This window comes from Lactuca serriola, chromosome 7 (assembly GCF_051521515.1).
Source record: "Lactuca serriola cultivar US96UC23 chromosome 7, Lser_US96UC23_V15, whole genome shotgun sequence".
NCBI classification, from domain to species: domain Eukaryota; kingdom Viridiplantae; phylum Streptophyta; class Magnoliopsida; order Asterales; family Asteraceae; genus Lactuca; species Lactuca serriola.
This window is the reverse complement of record NC_136414.1, coordinates 146,930,100-146,954,257: the sequence shown is the minus strand read 5'-3', so window position 1 is coordinate 146,954,257 and position 24,158 is coordinate 146,930,100. Positions and strand designations below refer to the sequence as shown.

At 39.4% G+C, this 24,158-nt stretch overlaps 1 protein-coding gene across 2 annotated transcripts; it reads right to left on the bottom strand.

Annotated features, from left to right (window-relative positions):
• Window positions 1-584: 584 nt before the first annotated feature.
• On the bottom strand, window positions 585-4,673 carry LOC145062171 (purine permease 3-like). Of its 2 annotated transcripts, none has more exons than XM_079009801.1 (3): window positions 4,493-4,673; window positions 3,502-4,252; window positions 585-1,092 (listed from the first exon to the last, which is right to left on the bottom strand). In XM_079009801.1, the coding sequence occupies exons 2-3, from the start codon at window positions 4,240-4,242 to the stop codon at window positions 766-768; spliced, it is 1,068 nt and encodes a 355-aa protein (XP_078865927.1). In that variant the 5' UTR covers window positions 4,243-4,252; window positions 4,493-4,673; the 3' UTR covers window positions 585-765. The 2 variants fall into 2 exon arrangements, with proteins under 2 accessions (XP_078865927.1, XP_078865926.1); XM_079009800.1 differs by having other exon boundaries at window positions 3,502-4,270; window positions 4,493-4,669.
• Window positions 4,674-24,158: the final 19,485 nt, after the last annotated feature.

Sequence of the window (24,158 nt, the reverse complement as noted above, 5' to 3'; positions counted from 1 at the left end):
TTAAGTTCCCAAATTAAGTAAAACTAATAAAAAAAAATCAACAACACTTTTGGTGGTCGGGTCGGGTCGGGTCATGTACCTTAAAAAAATTAACCGGTTCAATCGGTTAAAATCAGTAAGGTGCCACCGATTAAAAATATTAAAAACCGATTGAAATATTACTGAAAAAAACCGTTTAACGAAAAACCAGTTAATTATTAGTCCATTGATAAAGCGACGAACGGAGAGTGAAAGTCTTTGGCATGTGAACTTTTTTTTATTAAAGCAATTTATTTATTTATTGATATTTTAAGAGTACCGATTAAAAATGGTAAACTTTTTATTATCCATCCCATAATTTAAAATAACAAATTGCCCTAGTAACTTATATTTTCTCATTCTAAAATGGTTTTTTTAAGATATTTTGTTAAAAAACAAACTTAAGGTAAATCTTTTATTTTTTCTAAAATGATTCTTAATTTTTTTATTATATATATTGTAAATGGAATTAAGAATTTAGGTAGGTCGTAAGACCTACCTATACTCTTGGTAGCTACCTCCTAGATGAAGATGATGGACATGAGATGTAGAATGTCTATCCCATATTGAGTAAATAAGTCTCACAACTAGTTTCTATTATATAATCTGTAACATTCAACCATATGTAGTTGTCCCCAAAATAATACAACTATCATTCATTTCAATTAACTTACAGAACTAATAGTTCCTTTATGTTTGAAAAGCTACAAACTTCCACATACATATTTATATACAATTCACTTAATGTCATGCTGGCAAGCCTTCATCTCGTTCACGTTTCATCTTCTTCATTTGTCGAATTTCTCCATAAAAGTAGGAAACAAAACCCCATAGAGATAACGTAAGAGCAAGACCTTTTTCAGCTTCAAATTTCTCATGGAAGAAAAGAACAGCTAAAGATTCTGTCACAGGGAGTAATGTAGCAATTATGATTCCGGATAATAATGATGAAGCACAAAAAATGACTCCGATTGCTCCTAAAAAGAAGAATTGCCAAAGAAGCGCGTTCACTGCTAGAATCACGTAATATGTTGCTTCCCCGAGGTCAAAATTCCTCGCCTCTCGTGGAATTGCCTAAACAAGAATCAAAACAGCTGTTTATACAATGTAGGTTTGATGTGATGGAAGTGAAAGACAAAAAGAATATAATTATTTGTATTCTATATATCGGAATTAGGTACTAAAATATTTGGTTTGTTATGATTGATAAATAAAAGAGATGAATGTTGCTTTTGTAAAAAGTAACTTTTATCGAATAAATATATATCACTACATAATTAAGTATAATGGAATCTTAAAATAAGATTATAATTACAAAATAACAAAAGGAAATTATTTAGAGTTTATAATTTTTTTTGAAATACAATTTTTTTATTAAAGATTATACTAATAAAAATAATTTAGAAAATGTAATTTCATTGTCGGGAAATATGCTAAAAAGTACTTATATTTTGGTTTTATAAACAAAAAAGTTACCATTTATTTATTTTATAATTTAACCATTGGAACATTACTTGCAATTTGACTCAATTTTAATTACCACAAACAATAACAGGTTTTGATGGTTAAATTGTATCAAAAATAACTTTTTTGTGAATTTGTTAATATATATATATATATATATATATATATATATATATATATATATATATATATATATTTCAATGCATAATAATTTTTATCCTTAAGTCTTATATATTTTAATATTAAGAGGGTATTTGAGATTTCATTTTGAACCTCAAAAAATGATTTACTAACTTATGCCGGAGAAAAAATAATTTTTTTAAAAGTGTTTGCATTAGATTTTTGTGGTGGAAAAAAATCAATAAGTAAATAAGTTGTTTTTAAAAAAAGTCTTTGTTTTAACTTATACACATTTTAAGAGATATTTGACTTTTACAACTCTAAAAGTTAGTATTAAGTTTTGAAAAGTTAGAAATCTTAATTTATTGAATTTTTTTGAAACACCCTCTAAATTATAATATATTTTTGTTGAACAACCATTACAATTTGTTTGATTTTTAATATATGATAATAAATAATTATACTTTTGTTTAATAAAATATAAAAGCCGATTAAAATGTAAAAGTATATTATTATAAAATGTATCTATCACTTTTTGGTAATGGAACTAAATCAAAATTTGATATGAAATATACGACCACATAACACGTACTTTGTTAAAAACAATGCATTAATTCATCCAAAAATCGATAGAATATGCAAAACAGTCTCGTCCGTATGACATAGAAACTCTATTCTTGTAGTAACTCAGTAATAACTATTCTTAATTATATAGAATATAGAATACAATATACCACATTGATACCAATATGCCTACTATTTTAAAAATCCAAACAATAAACGTCATATGATCTTCGTTCTCTCTTTGGTTTTTCATAATGGTTACCAATATCAACAATGATTTCATAATCATCTAAAATATATTTATGCAACTGCAAAAAATTTCATTTGCAGATCATCTTCATTTTAATCATGTTTTTAATACACACCAACCCACATGAAGATTTTTCAACCGAATACGTGGTATGTAGATGTATTTCGTATCAAATTTTTATTTAGTTTCATCATAAAAAACTGACGATACAATTCATAACAATATTTTTTTTTTACATTTTAATCGGATTTTATATTTTATTAAATAGAAATATAATTACTCTATTTATTTATTATCATATATTAAAAATAAAACAAATTATAATGATTGTGTCAGCAAAAATAGATTATAATTTAATTTTAAAATAGATAAGACTTGAGGTTAGAAGTTATTATGCATTAAAAAAAATTACTTATATTTTGGCTTAATGACAAAAAAGACATCCTTGATATTTTGTCATCCTTGATATTTTGTTTATAATAATAACCATCAAAATGTTATTTTTTTGCAGTAACCTATAAATTAAGCCAAATTACAAGTAATAGCAAATTCCAATGACTAAATTGCAAATAATAATAATAATAATAATAATAATAATAATAATAATAAATAAATAAATAAATAAAATTCAGTAATGGCATTTTGGTTGAGTAGATCCAAAATATATGCACTTTTTTTTCATATTTCCCTTTATTGTCCAGCCTTATGTTATTGTACTTTTACCTTTGTTAATTTTTATTTTATTTTAAAAATCAAATATAATACGAATATATATATTTGATTTGGTATAAATTTTTTTCTTAAAATCAATAAATAATCACAAAATTAAACAAATGGTCTTTGTGGAAATACCACTATAGGTTCTTTTGAGGAATTTTTAAAATGGTTGGTTATTTTCAAATTCAAACACCATAATCATTTCTTACCAACCATAAGGACCCATCGTCCACGTTTTAAACTATAACCAACCAAGTAAAAAATAAAAAAAAAATTAAAGAACTTACATAATATTTTTTGCTTACCACAAGAAAAGCATTTGTGTAATTTTGTCAAAAATATATAAAACTTCGGATGGTTGGTTTTACCTTGAAGTCGTGGTTGATGAGCATTCCGACAGTGCAAACAGCAGTTGCAAAGAACGACATAACGATCTGCATCTCCATAACCAAAGAATAAGTAACCTGCTGTTTAGCTTTCTTAATAGTCAACTCAATCGAAGGTAAAATAAACCCATATAAAGCCGAAGCTCCAAGTGTCATAAAAAACCCCTCGTAATACATCAAACTCGATTCATGCGCAGGTCGATCTGAGCTAGTATGAAGCGCAAGAACCACAGCACCAATCGACAGCAAAAAGATCGCATTAATGGTAAAAGCCGAAAACTTCTGTTTCACTAAAAGAAACGCAAATCCAGCAGTAAACGCCAACTGGGTAGCGATTATAAGAGCAGAAGTAGAAACAGGTAATCGAGAAACACCATAAGCAGCCAAATAATCATCAAAACCTGTTAAAACTCCAAGAACAGCACAAGGGAGGAAGAGAGATGGTTTTAAAGAGAAGAGTTTAGCTTCTTTTCCGTTTCTTGTTTTGTATATGAATGAAAGGATTACAGGGATGATCAGAAATGGCCAACCGGCGGTTTGTAGCCAGCTTGATGTCCAAACTCTTTTGCCGCCTTTAACAAAGTAGAGGCGTTGAACCAACGGACCACCGCAGTTTCCGACGCCGAGCATGATGCAGTTCATCGCAAGTAGAGATTTCTTCATCGTTTTGCTCATTTTTTCATCTTTTTCTGCTTCTTGGTTGCTTGTGGTTCGTGTTTCCATCTTCCCTAATCTTAAATGGATTGATTCGCTTCAAGTTTATCAGAAAGAAGGTAAATTTTCCATTTATAAAATCGAAATTGTTGCTTATTTCTTAAGTCAAACTTATTATAAGACTCTTCACTATAACGAGTAGCATAATTTGCTGACAAGTTTAACGAAATTGGATCAAATTTGGTCAAAATTTAGTTAAACCCTAAAAGCGATATCAAGGTTAAATCAAACTACAAAGCATAGTAGAAATGACACTTACCTCTTTCTATTGCAGGAATCGAAAAGAAATTGTCCACAAATCACCACTATCTCATCTTAGGTTTGAAAGATTTGGGGGAAGAAAGTAATGGTGGGATAAGGGAAATGTGGATAGAGGAAGATGTGATTTTAGGGCATATATATAGGGATAAAAAGTGATGTATAAATCGGGAAGACACTACATTTGGAACGCTTTAGACAGTGTGACATATTGATCATGGTTCCCGCCAATAATTTCATGGCACCTTTATACCCATCAACAATTTCATGACATCTATGTAGTATTTCAATATATTATTTTAGGACACAATTATTCTATTGGCCCTTGTGGTTTAACAAATTTAACATATTGAGGACAACATTTGAAGCCTCTAAATGCTTGGTTTTTCTAGAATTTATTTGTTTGTTTGATTTTTAGACATATAAAAGGATATTTTTGTCCTTTTCATTTTGTTATACATTTTTTACATAGTGTTTAATTTTTTGACTAAAAAAAGATAAAAAAAAAAAATCATATATCTCTCTCCTTTCACCATTCATCTAGTTTTGTTCTCTATAAACACACATGAAAACTTATGAACCACAGACTCATGAGTCATGAACAAACACTAACATACACAATCATGAATACATGTACCGTCTAGCACAAGTGTCTACTACCATAATATGCTACCAGTTGCTCTAAACTTCTAACACACATTAACAAAGATCATCGATTAAAGTTAATAAACTAATAAACGTATACCACAACTGTCTACTACAACAATATGCTATCGGTTGCTCTAAAGTTCTAACACACATTGTCACACCCCTAAATCGGAACGGCGGAAACGTTCGGGGGCAGAGAACGTCATGTACAGTATCAAAACAAATATATAATAGTAATCAAAGTAACAACAACCATTGTATTGATAATATATATAATTTACATTGAGTTCAAAACATTACATGATTAACATTAAAACTATAGCAAAAGATAGGACGTGATACTACTATGCTCCATCTTCAAAACGCCTGAGAAGTACCTGTCTACTAGTTTCCTGAGAATACAAGTGATTTGGAAAGTGTATCAACATTTAAGTTGATGAGTTCATAAGCATTTTCGTGTTCAAAAAGTACGTTCTTTATTCTTTGAAAATGTTATGGTGTTTCTCAAGAAAATTCTATATTTTCTTATTAGTTGAATGGAATGTAATTTGTATTTGTTTCTAGAAAGTTAAATCGTAAATCGTTTACTTGTAAAATGATTATGTTTATCTCGGAAAATCCAATATTTTCCATGAGTTGAGTTGTAGTGTAATATGAATCAAGACCGAGAAGTGTAAGTAAACATGTCATACTTAGCTTGAATAACTTGTAGTTCTATTATCAAATAAAACTAGTTAAAAATGTGCTTACTCTAGATGCTGAATGTGATAAAAATATCCTATTATGATTACTTAGTACAAACGAGTTATATAAAAAGTAACCATAAAGATTCTACTCCTTAAGTTTATTTGAGAAACATATTACTATGTGCATGAGTCATTGTTTCCGCATGCGAGTTCTTATAACCATACTAGACGTCAGTAGTACTGATGTTGACATTTGTCACCCCAGGAATTGTAGCTAACAATCAGGGTGCGGGATCCTCAGTCCCGTATAGATCTATACACAAATTCACACTCTCCCTCCAGGAGACTCTGGTTTTAAGTGAGAACTTTCGTTGGATACTACGCAAAGTCATTGTCTCACAAATATACTGCTAACAACGAGTTCACGAGTAATATGGTGAAAAACATTTTAGTAAATAAAAATACAAGTTTTTATTTATATATTTTTACGATAGAAAGAGTGGATTGACTCATAAATTATACTTATTATAATTTATATGTTTGTTTTCATATCGCTTTTCTATCCGAAATTGTTAATCCTTTCGTAGTATTTTTAAAACATAAAAATAATCTTATATATATATATATATATATATATATATATATATATATATATATATATATATATATGTTGTTCTATCCCGAAAAGGGTTAAAAAGGTATCAATATTATCCGAACTATAACTATTATAGTTTATAATGTATATTACGTTAAAATGATAATCGTGTTATTTTAATATGTGTTGTTTGTAAATATTTGCACATTTGATAATGTCACGCCTGTAGATCAGAGTTAGTCAATTTAGAGACGATAAGCGTCAAAAATGACTTTTTGATGAAAGATTATTTAGAATGAGTAATCTTAACTAAGTTATAGTATATGTTACAAGGATTCCGTACATATAAAGAATGCCGAAATCCGATTTATAACGAAGAAGTTATGACATGTCGAAGTTTCACGACAAAACCGGCACGACACAGCGCGACGTAAAAAGTGAATTTACGTTAGAGCAATATTTAACCTTATCAATCTAAACGAAAGTCGTAGAATACATTAAACCGTGAGCGTGCATAAAAAGAACGTCCAAATCTGACTTCGTATGAGGAAGTTATGATTTTTCTAAGTTTCGACTTAGCGGTATGCAGCCCGAATACTCGATTTGAGATCGAGCGGTTTTTAGTTGAAACAATCTAAGCGAGAATCGAAGACCTTGTTAATAGTAGTGAAACGATAAAAATATAGGCGAAAACGGACGTCGGATGAAGAAGTTATGAATTTATAACGGAGTTTTCCTGTCCCGGCCTACTAAAATAATATAATAAAAATAAAGTCAAAATTAGCCGACGGAGTCTAAAGGAAAGTTGTAGAGCGTAGTCCCACCTACGCGTGGATATAAGGAACGTCGAAAACGGAGTTCGTATGAAGAAGATATGAAGTTTTGTAATTTATTAAATAATAAAGTATTTAATTTAATTATAAAATCCGATATTATCCAAGGGGGGAGTCACCGGGCTTATCCAGGTTACGCCCAACGTAACCTAAGATTACGCCCAACGTAATTTGGGTGTCAGCCCCCTATAAAAAGAAGTCGAGGGCAGCTGAGTTTTTGCTCATTTCTTCCCTTTCTCTCGCGTTTTTGCATCGTTTTTCGTGCAAGAAATATCCCAAAACTCCGGTATCATTTCCGAGCCCCGAAGCAAGTCCTGAGGCCCCGAAGATCCCGAGAAGTGAAATTCCCGAGCCGAAGCTCTGCCCGCGAGGAGCCCGGTTTTTGTGAAGATCTTCCAGATCTACCGAAGAATACTACTTTTACAAGCCGTAGTGTTGTCCGATCATCTTCTGATCAAGTGATCGTATAGTTACTTTCTTCTAACAGATAAATATAAAGTATTAGCTATGAAATACGTGCTATGTGTTATATATTATTTGTCTATTTGAGATGGTCTTGGAATTGATGTTTTTATACGGGTGTTAAATGATTTAAACTGTGTTTGTATTTATATCTACAAAAATGTTGGGTAGAACATGGGTAGAATGGAGTAGTTGGTGAAGATGTGACTTCGTGCCTATTGAGTAAGCCTTGGTGACGATGCGACTTCGTGCCTATTTGATAAACCTTGGTGACGATGTGACTTCGTGCCTGTTGTGTAAACCCTGGTGACTATGAGACGTAGTGCCTTTTGTGTAAACCTTGGTGACTATGAGACGTAGTGCCAATTGTATGAACCCTGGTGACTATGTGACGTAGTGCCTGTTGTATAAACTGTGGTAGCAAATGGACTTTGTGGCAGTTCCTTAGGTTAATCCTTAGGAATGAATTAATGAAGGATAGTGGATTCTTAGGGTAAACCCTTGAGAAAATAAAGGAGATATGGGGATGGGTGTTTGGGTTGATTGTTTGATAATTGAATATAATAAATGTATTATTGTGGGTTGAAAACCCTATATGCTCACCAGACTCCCAAGCCTGACCCACTCAGTTTTCTTTAAATTACAGGTAATGACACAAGAGTATAAGTTGGTGGACCTGACGAGAGATTGTGGATTATAGATCAGTAGTTATAAATAACTGTTGTAAGGTCTATTTTATATTGTTTATGCTTTTTGGTCTGTATCGGAACATGACATCCCGAGATTTGTTTATTTAATGAAAATAGATTTCTTTAAGAAATGCTTTGATAAATTTTATTTTACCATATTTTATTTTGGGAAAAAATTCCGCAACTCTTTTAATCAAAGGATTACTCTAATTTTATAAAAACAAAGCATAAACAAATCGGTCTTTTCTGGCCGTGAAATTGGGGATGTCAAAGTTGGTATTAGAGCATTAGTTTAAGTGAACTAGGAATTTGTAGGATTTCTAGACTTAAACTTAGAATGCTAAGCAATGATTGTGAGATGAGTGTCTACTATATTTTAAGACACGAGCACTAGTATATTTTAGGAAAGTTGCTTAAAATGCTTTTTTGTGCTAAATGTTATATGTTTTTCATATATGATATTATTTGTTCGGATCTATGGTCTGTTGCTGACCGGATCTGGAAACCTTATGTGTTTAGGATTCTAAGCGTATGTCTACGGTATTAGAACTAGCATGTAAACGTTTTGGAGTGATAAGGATGATTTTAATATCTATCGTGAATGAGGATCTAATTTCACCTTATTTGGTGTATAGATAAAAAATGGTGAGAACGAGGAGTGGAGTTGGAAATGCTGATGAAAACAGGAATCAAATACCAGTGATTGAGCAAATACCTGTTGTAGCAGCAACACCTGAACCAATGACAATGGCCGGAGTTCAAGTGATGATCTAGGAAATGTTGGATCATCAGATGGAAGAAACCAGACGTCTGATTAGGCAGAATCGTGAAGAATTGTCAATTCAAGTTGAAGAGCCCGAAGTAAATGGAGGGCAATCTGAAGGTGGAAACTACAGTGGGACCGTTGCTCAAGCCAACCCACCAATAGTTTGCCAAAACAACCAGGATTGAGGAAATGACGGACATGGATGCAAGTACAAGGATTTCATGGCATCCAAACCACCGTGTCTTTTTGAGAGCCCGACACCGGTGCAAGTCATGGACTGGATCTCCGAGATGGAGAAAATGTTCGAAAGTTGCAAGTGTAGCAACAGACAGAAGACCGCTCTTGCAATTCCTCTGTTAAAATCTGGAGTACTGAGCTGGTGGAAGTTACTGGCTGGTTCGATGCCTAAGGGGGAAGCTAGCAAGATGTCTTTGGAAGAGTTCGTGGTGCAACTGGAAATGCAATACTGCTCTGAGCAGGATCTTCTGGAAATCAACAATGAATTCCAGAATCTGAAAAAGGGAAAATTGAGCGTCATTGAGTACGCTACAAGCTTTACGGAGAAGATGAAGCTTATTCCATACCTAATTCAAACGGAACTTTCCAAGGTCAACAAGTTTGCCAATGGATTACCAGCGGACTTTGGTCCGATAGTCAAACAAGCAACAATTCTGAAAGCCGCCATCTGGGCAGCCAAAAATGTTGAGACCCAAATAAAAGAAAAGGGTCTGGAGAGAGCTGAAGTTGGAGAGAAAAAGAAACATGAAGAATCTTCAATGATCAACAAAGACACAAAATTCTCGAAATCTGGAGGAAGAGATGAAGCTAAGTGGTGTGAAAAGTGTAAAAAGAAACACTTCGGGAAGTGTAACAAGGAGACGACCTGCTACAAATGTGGGAAGACAGGGCATTTCGCCAACAAATGCGCAACTAACAAAAAGGTGTGCTACGGATGTAACGAAGAAGGGCATATTTCTAGAGACTTCCCAAAGAAAAACGCATCGCCGCAACCAAGGGCATTCCACATGCTCCTCGACGAAGCAGAAAACGATGGGAGGATTAATAGATGAAGACTTCATATTAACATATAAAGTCTGTATCAGGAAGCATAGCCTGTTAGAGGCATAGTATAGGGTGAACTTGAACTTTTGTTTAATAGTTTCAAGAATTAATATAAACCCTGGTTTTGTTATCTGATGTGTTGAATGATTATATGATTTATGTATGGTGACTTAGTTAACTGCGAGACAATACTTGGGACGAGTATGAGTAGGTGTAAATGGTAGTAGAGATCTATACTACCGGAAGCACATGACTCACGCTTGGATCATGGGAAGTCGCAAGGTTACCAAGAAGCTAGTAATTGATTCCGTTTTATTCAAGTATGTCATTACCATTGTTTCGGTAATGACTAGTAAGATGGTTGTTATTCCGACCCTGGTGGTCATATCAATTGAGTCCGACGACGATGAGAGGTCATCAGGACACGACCCATCGGTCTGTTACAATAGATAAAGGAAAGTAGTTATCCTAAGAAGAAGGAGTCCACAATAAGGACTTATTTGGTAACTCTGAAGTTATGATTGAAAGTACAGCATAGTACGAAAAGTAGATGCAAGATTTGGGCATCGTCTGTAGTCAAGAAAGCCATAGAGTTAAACACTCTTTCAAGGAAACGTAGAAGTTACGGTTATTACCTAGGATGAAGAAATAACTGTGGAATCATTATGCAAGCCCTATTTCATTGATGATTCTGGGACGTAATCATCCTAAGGGGGAGATGATTGTAACGCCCGTAGATCAGGGCTAGTGAATTTAGAGACGATAAGCGTCAAAAATAACTTTTTGATGAAAGATTATATAGAATGAGTCATCTTAACTAAGTTATAGTATATGTTACAAGGATTCCGTACATATAAAGAATGCCGAAATCCGAGTTATAACGAAGAAGTTATGACCTGTCGAAGTTTCGCGACAAAACCAGCACGACACAGCGCGACGTAAAAAGTGAATTTACGTTAGAGCGATATTTAGCCTTAGCAATCTAAACGAAAGTCGTAAAATACGTTAAACCGTGAGCGTGCATAAAAAGAACGTCCAAATCTGACTTCGTATGAGGAAGTTATGATTTTTCTAAGTTTCGACTTAGCGGTATGCAGCCCGAATACTCGATTTGAGATCGAGCGGTTTTTAGTTGAAACAATCTAAGCGAGAATCGAAGATGTTGTTAATAGTACTGAAACGATAAAAAGATAGGCGAAAACGGACGTTGGAAGAAGAAGTTATGAATTTATAACGGAGTTTTTCTGTCCCGGACTACTAAAATAATATAATAAAAATAATTTTAAAATTAGCCGACGGAGTCTAAAGGAAAGTTGTAGAGCGTAGTCTCACCTACGCGTGGATATAAGGAACGTCGAAAACGGAGTTCGTATGAAGAAGATATGAAGTTTTGTAGTTTATTAAATAATAAAGTATTTAATTTAATTATAAAATCTGATATTATCCAAGGGGGGAGTCACCGGGCTTATCCAGGTTACGCCCAACGTAACCTAATATTACGCCCAACGTAATTTGGGTGTCAGCCCCTTATAAAAAGAAGTCGAGGGCAGCCGAGTTTTTGCTCATTTCTTCCCTTTCTCTCGCGTTTTTGCATCGATTTTCGTGCAAGAAATATCCCAAAACTCCAATATCATTTCCGAGCCCCGAAGCAAGTCCTGAGGCCCCGAAGATCCCGAGAAGTGAAATTCCCGAGCCGAAGCTCTGCCCGCGAGGAGCCCGGTTTTTGTGAAGATCTTCCAGATCTACCGAAGAATACTACTTTTACAAGCCGTAGTGTTGTCCGATCATCTTCTGATCAAGTGATTGTATAGTTACTTTCTTCTAACAGATAAATATAAGGTATTAGCTATGAAATACGTGCTATGTGTTATATATTATTTGTCTATTTGAGATGGTCTTGGAATTGATTTTTTTATACGGGTGTTAAATGATTTAAACTGTGTTTGTATTTATATCTACAAAAATGTTGGGTAGAACATGGGTAGAATGGAGTAGTTGGTGACGATGCGACTTCGTGCCTATTGTAACGCCCGGGTTTCAGGGCTAAGCATATTTGTTAATGAAATAGTCTAGGTCAACTATTGTAACTCTTTTTGAAGTAATAAAGATTAAACATTTGAGTGTTATGTGAATTATGTGAATTTTTATGCTTATTATGTATTTATAAATATTTAATAAATAAAAGGTAAAAATAAGCGTCAAAATTAAAGTGTAAGATATGACCGATATCTTTATATAAAGTTGTAGTGGTCGAAACAAGGATTCCGGGGATATAAGGAACACCGAAATCCGAGTTATAACGAAGAAGTTATGACTCGTCGAAGTTTCGCGACAGAACTGGCACGATACCGACAAGCGTAAATAGTGAATTTATGATAGAGCGAGATTTAGCCTTAGCGATCTAAACAAAAGTCGTAGAATATGTTAAACTAAGAACATCGATAAAAAGAACGCCCAAATCTGACTTCGTATGAAGAAGTTATGATTTTTTGAAGTTTCAGATTAGTAGTGTACATCCCGAAATTCGAATATTAGATCGAGTGATTTTTAGCCGACACGACCTAAACGAGAATCGAAGATCTCGTTAAGAGTAGCGTAACGAGAAAAAGATGGGCAAAAACGGACGTCGGATGAAGAAGTTATGAGGATTTAACGGACCAATCCTGTCCCGGGCTGTTAATAATGTAAAAATTTAAAATCGATTCAAAATTAGCCGACGGAGTCTAAATGAAAGTTGTAGAGTACATTCCCACCTTCGCGTGGATATAAAGAATGTCCAGAACGGAGCTTGTATGTGAAAGTTATGATTTTTAGAAGATGAGAATGCAATTTGCGAAATCTGTTGCTTAATCGATGACGTGGCTTAATCCTGACCGTCGCTTGCTGATCACGGCTCGCTTCGGATGGCCGACACGTCTTCCTCGCATACGCCCCGCGTCCGAGGTCAGTACGCCCCACGTACCCTCGCCTTACCTCTTCCGATGTTGCGAGCCAGCTGGTGCGAAGCTGGCACCCTTATCCGAACTTACACCCAGCGTAAGGTCCGAAGTCTGGGCTATAAATAGAAGGCCGAGGCTGCCATAATTCTTCACTCCAAAATCTCTTCTTTCTCTCACTAATTTCTCTCTCTACAACCCCAAACCCCCCCTAAACCCTAGATAAACCCCTTAGCTCCCGAGGGAAGCCCGAGGCTCCCAGAGTCCCGAGAAAAAGGAGTCTTTCGGTTTCGAAACACTGCTCCAATTAAGTTCCAGTTTTCGATAAAATTCGCTGTAAGTGTGCTACGCTTACGCAAATTTTAATATAGCTTTCAAATAATTATAGGAATGTTATTAGGTCCTTAAAATAATTATTTGGGCTATTATTATGAGTTATATTGAGTATTATTAACACTTAATAATAGTCAGACTAATTAATTTGTCGCGGTTATCATTAGACTAAACCCTAGTGGTATTGGTACTAGGTTTTATCAAAGGAAAATCGTTTTGAGAGTATCGAAGCGATGTCAGAGTGTTTAGTCACCACCTTTCAGGTGAGTGCATAGTTACTTTCAGCTTACACATAGATATGAAGTATTTTATATAAATTACGTGCTATGTGTGCATATTATCCGAATACTTGCTCTCTATGTTGGATGAATGTTTTATACATGTATTCAAAGATTTAAACTATATATGTATTTTATATCTACAAAATGTGTTGGGTAAAACATGGGTAGATGTAACATCCAGAAATATCAAGAGTAGAGTTGAAGGGCTAAAAGAGTAAATTGATAAAGGGAACTCGGCGAGTCCATGGGTGGACTCGGTGAGTAGGGTCGCGAATGGGTCGCGTGTTAAGTGGGCGACTCGGCGAGTCAGCGGCTGGACTCGGCGAGTTGGCGCTGAGTGGAGAAAACCCTAATTCTCGGGGTTGAGCCCTATATAAAGATCATAACATCCATTCCCCCAGCCTCTTTACTCTTCCTCAAGTCCAGAAACCCTAACCTTCGTGTGTGAGTGGATCAAGTTGCATTTGGAAGCTTGGAGAAGCAATTGTTGAGGAAATCTTGAAGGGTAGGAGGCTTGGAGTAAGGGGCTTTGCTTGGATTCGAGTTTCCTTGCTGTTGGGGCGTTCTTTTGAGGTATTATCTCGTTCTTGGGCTGTTACTCATATAGATTCTTCATTTTTGGAATGGGTGAGAGGTTTGGCTTGTGGTATCTTGGGATTGAAGGATAGATCTGAGGTTGCTACCTCAGATCTGGTAGGGAGAAGGTCTAGAGTGCATTAAAGTCCCTGTGTTTGAGTGTTTAGTGAAGCCATCATGTCCCAAACCCTAGCCCTAAAGTGTAAAAGGCCTATATCTCTTGGGATTCACGTAAAGTTTGCCACTTTACATGATGGATGGGCTGTAGGAGGCTAGATCTACGTTTAGGATCAATTGCATGGCCTGGAATGCTTCTATATGGATTCAAACCGGTGGTACTCGGCGAGTCACATGGGTAGACTCGACGAGTTGCCTGAAGATGAGCTGGAACTCGACGAGTTGGATGAAGATGGCTTGGAACTTGACGAGGTTGAAGAACAACTCGGCGAGTAGGTTGAAGATAGCCTTAGACTCGACGAGTTTGTTCTTGGACTCGGCGAGTCTTGTCGAAGAGTCCCAATCTTTTCTGGTTGAGCCGTGAATCGGTGAGTCAAGGGATGACTCGGTGAGTTGTGTTTGAGTGGACTTAGAGTTGTTGGACTCGGCGAGTTGAGTCGCGGATTGGGGAATTCTGAGCTTGGGGACTCGGCGAGTCATCGGGTTGACTCGGCGAGTAGAGTCAGTCAGGGGTTGACTTTGACTTTGACTTTGACCAAGGGTTGACCAGTGATTTCCTGGGGCATTTTGGTAATTGTTGGATATTGTTTTCAGTTCAGTGCCTTGGTGGTTGTCCAGTGGTGGAGGTCTTATCAGTAATCGGAGCAGCTTGGGTTATCTGTTCAATCGGCAGTTTCGAGGTGAGTTATCCTCACTATATCAACATGGTCTAAGGCACCAAGGCCGGCCCTTATCGGATTGAGATCCGGGTAGTTGTTGTTATGTTATTGCTTTGATATGTTTGCATCCTGGTAGCTAGGATGGTATATGTTAGAGACCTGATTGAAATCGGTATCCTGAGAGATAGGGTGATGCTATGCTAGTGACCGGTTAGGTCGGTATCCTGGTTAGGATGATGATATGTTATGTGATCTGTTTGATCTGCTTGTTGTCTGTGAATTGATATATGATTGTTTGTTATGTGCACATGGTTATTTGGACTGGAGTTGGGTTGAGGCGGGTCCTGCTTTGTGATGTAGGCCAAGATACCCAGGGCGGACCGGTTGTCCCGAAGGCCCAGCGAGCGGTCCAGATAGGCTGTAGGCCCCAAGAGGGCGGACCAGACGTGCCGAGGCTCGGAGAGTGGACCAGGCCGACTGAAGGCCCGGTGTCGGCGGACCAATCATATTGTAGACTCAGAGAGTGGACCAGGTGGATTGAAGGCCCGGTGCGGGTAGACCAATCACACTGTAGACTCAAGGTATATGGCTTGACCCGGAGGGTGGACCAGGTGGACTGTTGGCCGGTGCGGCGGACCAGTCCCACAGTAGACCCGAAGTGCATGGCTGTTCTGTGATCGGATATGTATGGCATGTTATGCGTGTATGGTATATGTGGTTGGTATTTTAGGGATATCTCACTAAGCTTTCGACCTTACAGTTGTGGTTTAATATTTTTCAGGTTCTTTGGGAGACCATGGCAACGCGAAGGCGTGAACGTACCGCTCCTCGTGTTTATATTGTGAAGAGATTCTGGGAATACTTAAAATAAATTGTATTGAAAACCTTTTTCTAATAAACTTTAATGGAATCGGGTTGTTTTTGAAAATTTTAAATTGGTTGAAAATTTTGGTCGTTTCAAGTTGGTATCAGAGCCTTGGTTTGAGTGAGTTGGAGGAACACTCGTGTGACTCCAGTCTCAAATCGAGGAGAGTTTTCAAAAGAGTATTTAAATGGTTTTCAAAATGAGTAAAGGAGGACGCGGAGGTACGATCAGCCGGAGCCAGTAAGTAACCCCAAAATACCATACATGATATTTGTTTTTGAGCTTTGTTAGAACAACATGCTAGTGCTAGGTTAGGGATCTTCAGGATTTCATGATAATGTTGCCTTATTTGTGATACCTGTAGCCTAGGGTTTCCTTGTGAGATATTTCCAATGTTCCTCTAGTTGTGAGGGTTGAGCGTTGTTATGCATATTTCTCTAGGGTGTTGTGGTAGTACTTCATACAAATATGGGTAGGTGTGGAAGGTAGTATGGGCGCGTACTACTGAAAGCATAGGACCTATACACGTATCAGGGAAACCATGACCTCTAGGGTTGGGTTGAGAGAGTTGGTTCCCGAGATAGTGGGAAGTGTCTGAGATTTTGTGTGGTGTTTTTCAGTATGGAGATTCCAAGGCATGCTGGGAGTGGATTCGGATCAGGATCGGGAGCCGGAGAGGGATTTCCGGGCGCGTCGGTACCGCCCGAGGTTATTGGTCAGATGAGCACGTGCGAGTTGGATGCGAGGATTTGTGAGATCCTGCGTGATGAGATTGCTGAGTTGTTCCAGGCTAAGTTGCCGGAGCTGTTTGGGTCGATCAAGACCGCCATGGTTGAGTATTTTGATGAGCGCTATGCAACTCTCACAGAGACGGTGGCAGCGGCGGCTATAGCAGCTGTAGCAGTGGCAGGGGGAGGAGCTGGTCGGGGCTTTCAGTATCGGGAATTCGATAATACGAAGCCTCCCACCTTTGATGGACTTCAGGACCTGATTGTTGCTATGAGATGGTTATCAGACATGGAGGGGTGTTTCTTCACGTGTTCATGCCCTGCTGAATAGAGGGTGAGGTGTTCTCTGAACCTGTTGAGGCTCGGGGCGAAGGATTGGTGGAGATTGACCACGGGGTCATATTCGGATGCACAGAGGGATGCGGTTTCATGGGATCAGTTCAGGGAGATGTTCAGCACTCGCTATGTTCCGCGAGTTGAGAGGGAGAGATTGGCTCAGGAGTTCCTTGAGCTGAAGTAGGATTCGGAGTCGGTGACTGAGATCACCAGGATGTTCACTGAGAGGGCGATGTTCTGCCCTGAGTTCGCTTCGGAGCAGGCTCAGATGTCTCGATATCTGAGCATGCTCAAGAGGGATATCAGACAGTTTGTGTCTACGCAGAGGTGCGAGACCTTGTTGGAGTTGCAGGAGGCCACCAGGCGGCGCGAGTTAGAGATTGAGTTGTAGATGCATGAGTTGAGGCAGGCTCCAGTGCAGTTGCAGCCGGCGCCAAAACGGTCCATGACCGTTGATTCTAGAGTGGGAGATCTGAGCAGCCACACTTGTGGGAAGTGTGGAAGGAGTCACACCGGAGTTTGTAGGTCCGGTGGTGCATGCCGCAAGTGCGGAAAGGAGGGGCACTATGCGAGGGATTGTCGGAAGTCAGCGTCGGTTCGGGATTTGAGGATTTGTTACCATTGTCATTAGGTTAGACATTTGAGGGTCAACTGTCCACAGCTCGCTGCAGGACCGGTGCAGGCTCCAGCACCAGCCACTTTGAGGATCACGGGTGGAGGTCAGGGTGGAGCGGAGCCCCCAAGGGCTCAGGGTCGTGCTTTTCAGCTTGCAGCAGTGGAGGTCGGAGCAGTGCCGGATGCAGCTACGGGTATGTTTCTTCCTTGATGTCTTGTTATCTTATGATTATTGTGGAATATTGTTTATGTGCTAGTATCTTTGTGTGGTTCTTGGTGTGGTATTTGTTGTTTTTGAGAGTTATGGCTAAGGGTTTAGATTTGGGAATTCCGTGGTTATCATTTATGAGGGGTTGTTAGTGGAAACCTGGCATTGGTCTGAAGGCCGGGTAGCATCTGTCTTCTGAGGAGTGGTTAGCTGTAGATTGAGTTTCTTTCGAGCGGGAGGATCAGCGTGGAATTGTGATTTTGTGAAGGTTGCTAGTGCTAGTGGGAAATCAGTCCGCGTGTAGGTGTGGTGTTATGCAGGGTTGTTTTGGGAGGTCGGTGATAGCGACCGGTGGTTGATAGTCAGTGCCCTAAGTGGGGGAGAATTGGAAAATTCTCCGAATGATCGATGAGTATGTGAGATTGTTGAGCTGTCTGGGATTCAGCAGTGTTCTGTCAGCCAAGAGCGTATGCTGGCATGAGTAAGTGGCAGGCATGCGGGGCGGAATACAGACCAAGGGTACTTATTTGCGAAGGGTCTGGGATCAGGCCGGGATTGAGTTGTGTGATGGAGATAGTGTTCCGAACCCCTAGATGGCTAGAACGGTATGCATGGGAAGATTTCCCGGAGAGATAGCTCGGAATGATGAATGCTAGTTGAGCGGTCCGGATAGACTGAAGGTCGGTAGGCGTACCAGTCAGGCCGAAGGCCCGGAGGACGGTCCAGCCAGACTGAAGGCACTGAGAGTGGTCCAGATTGGCTGATGGTTTTGAGAGTGGTCCAGATTGGCTGAAGGCCTGGTGAGGCGGTCCAGTCATGCTGAAGACTCTGCAGGTATTGTTGGATCGGTTCGAGGATATGGTTTGTGTATGTTGCGGTGTGATGGCATTTGAAGGTCTGGCCCCGTGTAGTGATCTCGATTAGTTGAGATAGTGCATGGGCTTGAGAGTCCCTGCGATCAGAGTCAGAGTATGTGTGTGTTGGATGGATAGCGGTTACGCTATGAAGGAGTGGTGCAACATTGGGCGAGCACCGTGGCACTTGTCGGAGTGACAAGGCGGCCAAGTGGATTCCTTGGTAAAGGAATGAGAGAGGAGTGTAACTCCGAGAGGGAGTGCAAGTTCATGGAAGTGAAAGCGGCAGAGCAGAGTTATGTTTAGAGTGATCCGAGTATTGTCATTGAGCAGCGCGGTTGCGGCAGTGGAACGGAATCACATCCGGTTTGGGATGTCAGCTGAGGTCGCGGAAGGAATTTCGCGGGTGTAGAGCAAAGAGGCTCGGAAGGGATGCAGGGAGGGAGTCTCGGGCTCTCAGTGTGAATCTGATCAGGGAAGTGCGTATGTAGTGGTGGTTCATCCTGGGGGATGTCTGAAGATCTCATCAACGTATCGGGTTTTCCTAACCTGAGGGTGCTAGAGCTAGTTCAGCATGTGCATGTGATTGCAAGAAGAGAACTCATGGGAGTTGCTCCGTGACTGAAGAATGTGTCCTTCTGTCAGCACGGAGTGGATATAGTTGGACTCGAATCGGGAGTTCGGTGGCGCATGATTATTTCTAGCTCATATGGGTCGAGTGATCATTGTAATTTGGAGCAGTGTTGCATCATGGATAGTCCCCAGTTGTTAAGTGGAATTGTCAGAGAGTAAAGCCAGTGGCCGGCTTGAGACGGTGGTTGGGACACCATAAGGAAAGAGAAAGTGACTTCGAGTTTCGATGGTTATGCCTTGAGGAACCTGGTCCGGCTAAGGCCAGGTAGCGCGCTGTCGGAGTATTTTTGGAGATGAGTTGCCGTAGGCTTCGAGGATGAAGCCTAATTTAAGTTGGGGAGAATTGTAACATCTCGAAATATCAAGAGTAGAGTTGAAGGGCTAAAAGAGTAAATTGAAAAAGGGAAATCGGGGAGTCCATGGGTGGACTCGGCGAGTAGGGTCGCGAATGGGTCGCGTGTTAAGTGGCCGACTCGGCGAGTCAGCAGCTGGACTCGGCGAGTAGGCGCTGAGTGGAGAAAACCCTAATTCTCGGGGTTGAGCCCTGTATAAAGATCATAACATCCATTCCCCCAGCCTCTTTACTCTTCCTCAAGTCCAAAAACCCTAAACTTCGTGTGTGAGTGGATCAAGTTGCATTTGGAAGCTTGGAGAAGCAATTGTTGAGGAAATCTTGAAGGGTAGGAGGCTTGGAGCAAGGGGCTTTGCTTGGATTCGAGTTTCCTTGCTGTTGGGGCGTTCTTTTGAGGTATTATCTCGTTCTTGGGCTGTTACTCATATAGATTCTTCATTTTTGGAATGGGTGAGAGGTTTGGCTTGTGGTATCTTGGGATTGAAGGATAGATCTGAGGTTGCTACCTCAGATCTGGTAGGGAGAAGGTCTAGAGTGCATTAAAGTCCCTATGTTTGAGTGTTTATTGAAGCCATCATGTCCCAAACCCTAGCCCTAAAGTGTAAAAGGCCTATATCTCTTGGGATTCACGTAAAGTTTGCCACTTTACGTGATGGATGGGCTGTAGGAGGCTAGATCTACGTTTTGGATCAATTGCATGGCCTGGAATGCTTCTGTATGGATTCAAACCAGTGGTACTTGGCGAGTCACATGGGTAGACTCGACGAGTTGCCTGAAGATGAGCTGGAACTCGACGAGTTGGAAGAACAACTCGGCGAGTTGGATGAAGATGGCCTGGAACTCGACGAGTTAGAAGAACAACTCGACGAGTAGGTTGAAGATAGCCTTAGACTCGACGAGTCTGTTCTTGGACTCGACGAGTCTTGTCGAAGAGTCCCAATCTTTTCTGGTTGAGCCGTGAATCGGTGAGTCAAGGGATGACTCGGTGAGTTGTGTTTGAGTGGACTCAGAGTTGTTGGATTCGGCGTGTCTCGGGGTGACTCGGCGAGTCATCGGGTTGACTCGGCGAGTAGAGTCAGTCAGGGGTTGACTTTGACTTTGACTTTGACATTGACCAAGGGTTGACCAGTGATTTCCAGGGGCATTTTGGTAATTGTTGGATATTGTTTTGAGTTTAGTGCCTTGGTGGTTGTCCAGTGGTGGAGGTCGTATCAGTAATCGGAGCAGCTTGGGTTATCTGTTCAGTCGGCAGTTTCGAGGTGAGTTATCCTCACTATATCAACAGGGTCTAAGGCACCAAGGCCGACCCTTATCGGATTGAGATTCGAGTAGTTGTTGTTATGTTATTGCTTTGATATGTTTGCATCCTGGTAGCTAGGATGGTATATGTTAGAAACCTGATTGAGATCGGTATCCTGAGAGATAGGGTGATGCTATGCTAGTGACCGGTTAGGTCGGTATCCTAGTTAGGATGATGATATGTTATGTGATGTGTTTGATCTGCTTGTTGTCTGTGAATTGCTATATGATTGTTTGTTATGTGTACATGGTTGTTTAGACTAGAGTTGGGTTGAGGCGGGTCCTGCTTTGTGCTGTAGGCCAAGATACCCAGGGTGGACCGGTTGTCCCGAAGGCCCAGCGAGCGGTCCGGATAGGCTGTAGGCCCCAAGAGGGTGGACTAGACTTGTCGAGGCTCGGAGAGTGGACCAGGCCGACTAAAGGCCCGGTGTGGGTGGACCAGTCATACTGTAGACTCAGAGAGTGGACCATGTGGATTGAAGGCCCAATGCGGGCGGACCAATCACACTGTAGACTCGAGGTATATGGCTAGACTCGGAGGGTGGACCAGGTGGACTGTTGGCCGGTGCGGCGGACCAGTCCCACAGTAGACCCGAAGTGCATGGCTGTTCTGTGATCGGATATGTATGGCATGTTATGCGTGTATGGTATATGTGGTTGGTATTTTGGGGATATCTCACCAAGCTTTCGGCCTTACAGTTGTGGTTTAATGTTTTTCAGGTTCTTCGGGAGACCGTGGCAAGGCGAAGGCGTGATCGTACCGCTCCTCGTGTTTATATTATGAAGAGATTATGGGAATAGTCAAAATAAATTGTATTGAAAACCTTTTTGTAATAAACTTTAATGGAATCGGGTTGTTTTCGAAAATTTTAAATTAGTTGAAATTTTTGGTCGTTACAGTAGATGTAATAGTTGCTGTGTGACAAAATAAAATAATGAGAGGCCTCGTTATAGATGTTATTGATGATCTAGTCATCTAGCGGAGTATAGATGACGACCATGGACTATTCTAGATAGTCCAGTGGAACACTAGCAGACTCGCAACCTGTAGGTGTTTATTCGAACTGTGTGTTTATTTGAACTGTGTGCTCACCGGATGTACTCCATCCCCCACATGGTTGCCTTTAGGACATTTATTGCTGAGGAATCCCCTTAGCAATAGTGTCCGTCCCGATGATGATCCTTAGGCTAGGTCCCTTATGATAGGTGTTTAGGGACGTAAAGTGAGGATAACAGGAACGGGTAATCGGGTTATTGTTGATTGATGAAATTAATAAACTTATTTACTGTAGGTTGAAAACCCTATGTGCTCACCAGGCTCCCAAGCCTGACCCACTCAGTTTTATGTATTACAGGTAGTGGCGCTTGAGCATAGATATGATGTTTGGACGAGGGATTACAGATATAGGCCTGTAGATATGAAATAATGTAGTAAGGATTATATTGTACTGTTTATGCTTTTGATCTGTACGAACATGACATCCCAAGTCTTTTAATGAAATACATTTCTATGGAAATGCTTTTGATAAATCTTTATCATATTTTGTTTTGGGACAAATTCCGCAACACTTTTATTTAAAATGATACTCTGATTTTTCAAACAAAGCATTAAAAAAATCGGTCTTTTCTGGCCGTGATTTTGGGGATGTCACACCTATTGAGTAAGCCTTGGTGACGATGCGACTTCGTGCCTATTTGATAAACGTTGGTGACGATGTGACTTCGTGCCTGTTGTGTAAACCCTGGTGACTATGAGACGTAGTGCCTATTGCGTAAACCTTGGTGACTATGAGACGTAGTGCTAATTGTATGAACCCTGATGACTATGTGACGTAGTGCCTGTTGTATAAACCGTGGTAGCAAATGGAATTTGTGACAGTTCCTTAGGTTAATCCTTAGGAATTAATGAATGAAGGATAGTGGATTCTTAGGGTAAACCCTTGAGATAATAAAGGAGATATGGGGATGGGTATTTGGGTTGATTGTCTGATAATTGAATATAATAAATGTATTATTGTGGGTTGAAAACCTATATGCTCACCAGGCTCCCAAGCCTAACCCAGTCAGTTTTCTTTGCATTACAGGTAATGGCACAAGAGTATAAGTTGGTGGACCTGAGAAGAGATTTTGGATTATAGATCAGTAGTTATAAATAATTATTGTAAGGTCCATTTTATATTGTTTATGCTTTTGGTCTGTATCGGAACTTGACATCTCGAGATTTTCTTATTAAATGAAAATAGATTTCTTTAAGAAATGCTTTGATAAATTTTATTTTACCATATTTTATTTTGGGAACAAATTCTGCAACTCTTTTAATCAAAGGATTACTCTGATTTTATAAAAACAAAGCATAAACAAATCGGTATTTTCTGGCCGTGAAATTGGGGATGTCATAGATAATAATATTGTTTCGCGTATTAAATACATAAAATATAAGAAACATAATCAATGGTTTGTATTTTAACACAAGTTTTCTTGTGTTATACTTGTATCCCCCCTATAAAACATATAAAAAGTTTGGAAAAGTGTAGCGGTATGACCTCACATGATAACTGGTGATTTGGACAACATTTTGTTTCTAGGAATGAGCTTTCTTGACATAGCTGCGAGTTTCTGGTGAAAAACCGAGCTTCACGCGGGTAGAGTTTCGACTGTAAATATTATTTTCTCGGGTACTTCGAGGCGTCGGGACCTACGCCGAGTGTTAGGGGTGTTACCGGCGCTTCGGGGTGGTTTAGAGTGGCATGAGAGGTGTTTTAGGGTGAAAGAAATGAGTAAAGAAACAACCATAATCGGTCAGCCTCGCATCTTCTTTAGAGTAGAGGGGCTAATCCTCGTATGCGGGGCTTTCCTGTGAAGAACGGTGGGCGTTCCGGAGCACAGGGCGCTCCCTTCGTATGCAGTGCGTTCGGTGAGACGTCTTGCATCATCGATGACCGAGCTTTGGAGGTGACTGGCTATGCGACTAGAGGGGTGACGTGGTCAATCTGAGGCCCTATGTTGCGAACGCTGGGCGTTCCCTTCGGATAAGCCTCGAAGTGTGTGCCCAGACCTTTAAAAATCAGTAACTT